General features: G+C 36.5%; 1 protein-coding gene across 3 annotated transcripts in view; it reads right to left on the reverse strand.

The window, feature by feature from the left end:
- GPRC6A (G protein-coupled receptor, class C, group 6, member A) overlaps positions 1–7,554 on the reverse strand; it is a 30,637-nt gene extending 23,083 nt beyond the window's left edge. For all 3 annotated transcript variants that reach the window (XM_011935070.1, XM_011935069.1, XM_011935068.1), the window contains exon 1: positions 7,322–7,554. In XM_011935070.1, the coding sequence (XP_011790460.1) occupies positions 7,322–7,515 (194 nt within the window). In that variant the 5' untranslated portion in view covers positions 7,516–7,554. The remainder of the gene's footprint in view (positions 1–7,321) is intronic.
- Positions 7,555–8,759: the final 1,205 nt, after the last annotated feature.

The following is an 8,759-nucleotide window of genomic DNA, read 5'->3' on the forward strand; positions in this document are numbered from 1 at the left end:
TTAAATGTTAGACCTAAAACCATAAAAACCCTAGAATAAAACCTAGGCAATACAATTCAGGACATAGGCATGGACACGGACTTCATGTCTAAAACACCAAAAGCAATGGCAACAAAAGCCAAAGTTGACAAATGGGATCTAATTAAATGAAAGAGCTTCTGCACAGCAAAAGAAACTACCATCAGAGTGAACAGCAAACTTACAGAATGGGAGAAAATTTTTGCAATCTACTCATCTGACAAAGGACTAATATCCAGAACGTACAAAGAACTAAAACAAATGTACAAGAAAAAAACAAACAACCCCATCAAAAAGTGGATAAAGGATCTGAACAGACACTTCTCAGAAGACATTTATGCAGCCAACAGACACATGAAAAAATGCTCGTCATCACTAGCCATCAGAGAAATGCAAATCAAAACCATAATGAGATACCATCTCACACCAGTTAGAACGGCAATCATTAAAAAGTCAGGAAACAACAGGTGCTGGAGAGGATATGGAGAAATAGGAACACTTTTATACTGTTGGGAATGTAAACTAGTTCAACCGTTGTGGAAGACAGTGTGGTGATTCCTCAAGAATCTAGAACTAGAAATACCATTTGACCCAGCCATCCCATTACTGGGTATATACCCAAAGGATTATAAATCATGCTGCTATAAAGACACTTGCACACGTATGTTTATTGCGGCACTACTCACAATAGCAAAGACTTGGAACCAACCCAAATGTCCAATGACAGACTGGATTAAAAATGTGTGGCACATATACACCATGGAATACTATGAAGCCATAAAAAAGGATGAGTTCATGTCCTTTGTAGGGACACGGATGCAGCTGGAAACTATCATTCTCAGCAAACTATCACAAGAACAGAAAACCAAACAACGCGTGTTCTCACTCATAGGTGGGAACTGAACAATGAGAACACTTGGACACAGGAAGGGGAACGCCACACACCGAGACCTGTTGTGGGGTAGGAGGAGTGGGGAAGGATAGCATTAGGAGATATACCTAATGTAAATGACGAGTTAATGGGTGCAGCACACAAACATGGCACATGTGTACATATGTAACAAACCTGCAAGTTGTGCACATGTACCCTAGAACTTAAAGTATAATAAAAAAAATTTAAAAAGAAACAAAACAAACAAAAATATCCCTCTTTACTAAAATTTTAAATTTAATTAAGAAATTTTAATTCCTTAATTAAAATTTTAATTTTAACATTACAATTTCAATTTAAAAAGAGAAGTAAGCCCAGCTTATCATTGGCACAACCAACATTAGCGAGCACCACTCAGGACTCAGAGGGTCATCCTGTCACTGCCATTGCCATCATGCATGCCACACAAGTGTCCCAAGAGCCCAAGAAATCACCCACTTGCTGGTTCCATGGCTTCCACTGCCAGTATTTGAGTAAGGCACCTGGAGGCCCAAGAATTGGCTTGATTTGACCTAACACTGCTGCCAGGGTATGCTGCCCTGGGACACAAGGATGGGCACACTCAGCCCATTGCTAACACCACTGGGGCTCAAAGACTGGCTTACTTGGCATTCCAGTCACCAGCAAAACGGCATCATAGTCCCAAGAATAACTGTACCCTAGGCCACTGAGGAAATGTCAGATGGCACTTATGCTAGTCACGGTCAAAGAAGTCAAAGAAATTATACTACTACTGCAACCAGAATAAAAGTCAACCAAAACTATCTATTCATCCTTAGGAAACGTTCTCCCCCTACAAAAACAAATTTTTAAAAATTGGAAGAAGCAACTAAAACATCAGATGTACATATACTAACATGAGAACACAGGAAACATGAAAAAGCCAGAAAAGATGACACTTTTAAAGGAAGATATACTATAATAATGGTCTTTAAGAAAAAAAATTTAAATAACTTTTTAAAAAAGAAACACGATAATTCTCCAGAAACATATCTCAATCAAAAAGCAATTAATGAAATTCCAGAAAAAGAATCCAAATTACAGATTCTAAAGAAGAATAGTGAGATACAAGATAATTCTGAAAAACAATACAAAGAAATCTGAAAAACAATTCAGAATATGAATGAGAAATTTACCAAAGACATAGATGTTGTAAAAGAATCGAACAGAAATTCTGCAACTGAACAATTCATTGAATGAACAACATAAAACACTTGAAAGCTTCAACAATAGATTAGCTCAAGCAGGTGAAAGAACCTCTGAACCTGAAGACAGTTCAGGTTCAACTTTTGAAATAATCCAGCCATGAAAAAGAATTAAAAAAAGCTAAACAGACCTGGCACAGTGTCTCACACTTGTAATCCTAGCACTTTGGGAGGCCGGGGCGGGAGGATCACGAGGTCAGGAGATCGAGACAATCCTGGCTAACATGGTGAAACCCTGTCTCTACTGAATATACAAAAAATTAGCCAGGCGTGGTGGTGGGCACCTGTAGTCCCAGCTACACGAGAGGCTGAGGCAGAAGAATGGCGTGCACCTGAGAGGTGGAGCTTGCAGTGAACTGAGATCACACCACTGCATTCCAGCCTGGGCAACAGAGCAAAATTCTGTCTTAAAAAAAAAGCTAAACAAAGCCTTCATAATATGTGGAACACCATAAAGTGATCAAATATACAAATTATTGATATCCCAGAAGGTAAAGAGATATTGAAATAGTTAAACATATATAACAAAATAATAGATAAAAACTTTCCACATCCAGTAAGAGGTTTAGACATCCAGATACAGGAGGCCCAGCAATCCCTAAACAGATACAATGAACAAACTCTGCACAGCACATTATAGTCAAAATGTCTAAAGTCAATGACAAAGAGAATTCTAAAAACAGAAAGAATTTAGTCACCTCTAAAGGAAATCCCATCATACTAATGGAAGATATGTCAGCAGAAACCTTATAGACCAGAAGAGAAGGAGATGATATATTTAAAGTGCTGAGGAAAAAACCCTGCTAGTCAAGAATACTATATCCAGAAAAATAATCCTTCATAAATGGAGGAAAAATAAAGTTGCTCCTAGACAAGCAAAAACTGAGGGAATTCAGCACAGTTAGACTGGCCCTACAAATGTTCAAAGGAGTTCTATACCTGGAAGTGAATTAGAAATAATAACAAAAGGAACTGTGGAAACTATACAAATCAGCAGAAACCATGTGCTTCTGAATAACCATTGGTTTAATGAAGAAATTAAGATGGAAATCAGAAATCTTATTAAAACAAATGAAAATGGAAACATGAATGTATTAGTTCCTTCTCACATTACTATAAGGCAATAGCTGAGACTGGGTAATTTATAAAGAAAAGAGGTTTAATTGGCTCATTGTCCTGTAGGCTGTACCAGAAGCATAATGCTGACATCTGCTCAGCTTCTTGGGAGGTCTCAGGACACATACAATCAAGGTGGAAGGCAAAGGGGGGCCTTGGCATCTCACATGGCCAGAGCAAAAGGAAGAAAGAGAGAGGGAAGATGTAACACACTTTTATATCCTATCCCTGGCTCCTCCCAAATCTCATGTCCTTCTCACATTGCAAAATACAATCATTCCTTCTCACCAGTCTCCCAAAGTCTTAACTAATTCTAGCATTATCTCAAAAGTCAAAAGTTCAAAGTCTCATCTGAGTAGTACCCTTCTGCCTATGAGCCTGCAAAATAAAAAATAAGTTAGTTACTTCTAAGACACAATGGGAGTACAGGCATTTGGTAAATACTCCTATTTGAAAAGAGAGAAATTGGCAAAAGGAAAGGGCCTACAGGTCCCATGCAAATCCAAAACCCAGCAGGGCAATCATTGCATCTTAAAGCTCCAAAATAATCTCTTTTAACTCCATGTCTCACATCCAGGGGACACTGGTACAAGCTGGAGCTGGAGTGGCTGGGACACAAGAAGCAGCAGGGCTCTGGTCTCAGCTCAAGAAATCATTCTGCCCTCCTAGGCCTCTGGGTCTGTGATTGGAGGGGCTGCTATGGAGGTCTCTGAAATTCCTTTGAAATCTTCTCATTGTCTTGGCTATTAACATTCAGCTTCTCTTTGCTTATGCAAATTTCTGCAGCCAGCTTCAGTTCCTCCCCCAGAATTTTTATTTGTTTGTTTGTTTTGTTTTTTCTAACACGTGGCTGGGCTGCAAATTTTCCAAACTTTTACACTCTGTTTCTCTTTTAAATATAAGTTCCAGTTTTACATTATTTCCTTGCTAACACATATGAGCTAGGCTATTAAAAGCAGCCAGGCAACTTCTTGACTGCTTTACTACTTAGAAATTTCTTCTGCCAGATACCCTAAATCATCACTCTCAATACCTGGGCAGGGGCACAATGCCACCAGGTTCTTTGCTAACGCATAGCAAAGATAACTTTTACTCCAGTTCCTAATAAGTTCCTCATGTCCATTTGAGACCTCTTCAGCCTGAACTTCATTGTCCATATATATCACCATTATCATTTTGGTCACAACAATTTAACAAGTCTCTAGGAAGCTCCAAACTTTTCTTCATCTTTCCCTCACTGTATACAAAAATCAACTCAAGGTGGATTAAGAACTTAAACATAAGATCCCAAATTATAAAACTATTAGAAGAAAACAGGGAAAACACTTAAGGACATCAGTCTGGGCAAAGATTTTATGGGTAAGACCTCAAAAGCACAGACAACTAAAATAAAAATAGACAAATGTTACTATATTAAAATAAAAATCTCTGTACAGGAAAGGAAACCATCAAGAGTGAAGAGACAGCCATTGAATGGGAGAAGATATTTGCAAACTATTCATCCAACAAAAGACTAATATCCAGAATATACATGGAATTGAACAACTCAACAATAAGAAAGCAAAATCTCATTAAGAAGTGGTCAAAGAATACGAACAGATGATTCTCAAAAGAAGACATATAAATGGCCAACTGGTATATAAAAAATGCTCAGCATCACTAATCATCAAAGAAATGCAAATTGAAACCACAATGAGATATTTTCTTATGCCAGTTAGAATAGCTATTACTAAAAAGACAAACCAAAACCAAAACCAAAAACAAAAACAGATGCTGACAAGGACATGTGGAAGACGGAACTCATCTACACTGTTGGAGAAAATGTAAATTAGTACAACCCCTATGGGAAACAGTATGGATATTTCTCAAAAATCTAAAAATGATAAATGTAATCCAGTAATCCTACTATTGGGTATCCAAAGAAAAGGAAATCAGTATACTAAAGGGATACCTGCACTCACATGCTTACCATAACTAACACTATTTGCAATAGCAAAGATATAGAATTAACTTGTGTCCATCAATAGAAGAACAGATAAAGAAAATGTGCTATATATACACAACAGAATACTACTCAGCCACAAAAAGAATAAAATCATATCATTTGCAGCAACATGGATGAAACTGGAGGCCATTATGTTAAGTGAAATAACTCAGGCACAGAAAGACGAATATCATACGTTCTCACTCATATGTGGGAGATAAAAACATTGATATCATAAAGGTAGAGAGCTGACATTATAAAGGTACTAGAGGATGGGAAGGTGGGTGGATAAAGATGGGAAGGAGAGGGGATAAAGAGAGATAGGTTAATGGGTATAAACATATAGTTAGATAAAAGATAGAAGTTCAGTCGTTTGACAGCCCAGTTACTCTAGTTAACAATAATGTATTGTATATTTCAACGTAGCTAGAAGAGAGGACTTGAATTGTTTCCTATATATAGAAGTTACAGTACTCAAAGTGATGGATACCTCAAAAAGCCTGACTTGATCATTACGCATTCTAGGCATATAACAGAATACCACATGTACCTCATAAATATGTAAACTAATATGTATCAATTAAAAGAAGAGAAACATCGAAGAGTAAAAGGGTAAACTAATAGATTGTCTGGCATTAAATTGTATAATATGTTCAGAGTCCACCACGAGTAAACTCCATTAGAGTTGGAACCTCCTTGGTGTATTCACGTTGGTGTGCCAGTGCCTATAATAGGGTACAGGTAAGGTAGATAATTAATAAGTAGTTGTGCAATGTTGAGTGAGTACCATTTCTCTTGATGAGTGACAAAAAGGTAAGAGATTTTCAACTGAGTGATTTTTTAAAATAGGAAATTTCCTTATTTGGTCAAATAACTATTCAGTGTTTTCCATCCTTAATTGTTCGCCTGCAGTTGTGGGCCTCAACTCTGCAGTCATTCTTTGTGTGCAGACGTAGTGCTCTGAAAATCTTCATTACTTATTATTATTATTTTTTTACTATTCTCTGGTATTCCTGCTAATCAGTGATTATGATGACAATAGCTAAAAGTGCCTAACTTTTAGGGAGAATGCCAAGAAATCTTAGTGTGACAGGGGATCATATTTTATCTAAAAGTATTCTTAGAGGGCTTGGGAAATACTTCGTTGATAAACAAAGAAAGGTAAGAGAAAAAACAAGATCAAACTTAGACACAGAAACATAAAAATAGAATGATAATTTTACAGTTGGAAGGAGGCACGAAGAGCACATTCCATAGCAACAGCAGCTGATGCTGCCTGTGTCCTTAGAGATTATCCAGGCCTTTGTTTTACAGATGAGAAAATATACATGACAGTGAAAGCGGAACTCAGAGTTTAAGTGATCTACCTAAATTCACAAAATTAGCTTGTCTCAAAACTGAAATGAGAATTAGAATATCCTCTTCTCCTTAAGGAAAATCCATTTGCAACACCTTCCACCCAGCTTTACCTTTCCACATTATACTGTGCCAGTGAAATGTCTTTCTCATAGGTAAGCTCTCATGACACAAAGTGTTCATCCAGGAGGAAGCAGCACTTTGAGTTGAGGAGGGTCTTAATTTATCAGGAAAGAGTTAGACTATTTTTGGAATGAAATGAATGCAGTGTTGAAAAAAAAATGTTAGTAAGAAAAAATTCAACCACAGTCTATTTTAAACAAAGCATTAAATAATAGATCTGTGTTTAAAATAAAATACATGTTTTCTGTGATAGAATTACATGTGGGCTATGTATGCTTGTAGTGAAAAATAGGCCACAATGTCTTCTCAAGTGACTTCAAGAATTGTTTTATAAGGCAAAATCTAAATAAATATATTAATGAAAAGCATTAATATCCTCTGTACTTGGAGGTTGTTTCATTATACATATAGGGCTGTTATAGTACTCTTTTAAAGAAGGATTGCAAGATTAACCATATGCAACTTAAGAAATATATATGAGTTTATTTTTTAAAATAATTTAGATATTAATACAAGTCAACAGTTTATATGTCCTAGTCTCATGACAGCATCTTGAAATCTAAATGTGTTTTTTGAGACTTTACTCACCCAACACACTTCTGGATTTGTGGTTGTCTGGGATAGTCTTCTGAGGACAACATTTTTTCATGAATAGCAAACAAACCTCCAATGATGATATGTCCTGGAGAAGTGGCAGCCACAAAGTCATCAGGGGTCTGGCAAGGCTGTGAAGTAGCAAGAATAATCATAAAGCAGGTAATTAGTATCATTAATAATGCCATGTTTCTATCTCATTTGCTCAGTTCATGTGAGTTCTTAAGTGCATGGAGTGCCAACAAGATTCCTATTTCACCTGTAAACACCTTATAAGGTATAGGACAGTGTCAAGGGCCACAAACACTCAGTATTCAGATACCTGATGATAGTCAAAACAGTCATTTCACCAATAAGAACATAGACTTTTTAACACTCCAGTGTTAGAGATAATGTGATGGCAGTCATGTGATGTAAAAGCTGATAGAATTATAAACACAAGTCTCACTGTAATGGTACTTTTTCACTCTAGTGATATGTCAAGGGCCCTGAGTCACGTTGGCATTTCTTTTGAAGCGGAATGTAGAACTTTCAAGAAGAAGCAGTTTGGAAACGTTTTTCCACTTTAGAAATAGACAGTTCTGCATTTCAAAAAGATATCACATTCAAGGCACAAATAATTCAATATAGTTTATCAGGTGTTTAGAAAAAAACATCCTGCTTTTATTTTTCCTGAAAAGCTCTATTTAAAAAATGAAATTCAGTTAAATTTGGGTATTTGTCACTTCCACATTAGGTATTTGTCACTTCCAGTTTCTTTGTGTTAGAAATACACAGCTTTTGTGAAGATGGGTAAAACTAAAACAAGATGAAACTTGTCTGATACAGTATTTTGCTTTGAACAAGGAAGATCTGTTCATAGATCATTGCCATTTCCTCTATTGTGGGTGCTATATTTTAATAAATTGGGGACTAATTTCAGGCTATATATTCTTAAATACTTAGGAATCTGAACTAACATAACTTGATGGGTGTCTTTTGGAATTTAACAGAGAAAGTTCAATGACATAGTCACCATTAAGAAAAAGTTCGAAGTTTTAAAATTTATTTAATAAAATCAGTCTTTTAAAAATATTTTATTAAAAATGAATATCTCATGGGCAAGCAGTTTCAAATCCAGTACATCCAGTTTGTTTGATGGGTAGCAGATACATTTAAAGAAATTTCAAAAAATGAAAGAGTGCAATGGCCACTGTGGCATTTTTTCATTATCTAAATTAGCCTTAGCTTCATTCCATGGTCCAGTAGGGTTATGCCAGCTGAGGAGTGGAGAAGTCACAGCTCATCATGCAGCTTCAAATGTTTTCTTAAGTCTTAGCATTTTTACTAATGGCAGGATTTTCTCTTTTTTTTCTTTTTTTTTTTTGAGGCGGAGTCTCGCTCTGCCGCCCAGGCTGGAGTGCAGTGGCCGGATCTCAGCTCACTGCAAGCT

The sequence above is a fragment of the Colobus angolensis genome, unplaced genomic scaffold (assembly GCF_000951035.1).
Source record: "Colobus angolensis palliatus isolate OR3802 unplaced genomic scaffold, Cang.pa_1.0 Scaffold14, whole genome shotgun sequence".
Lineage (NCBI taxonomy): Eukaryota > Metazoa > Chordata > Mammalia > Primates > Cercopithecidae > Colobus > Colobus angolensis.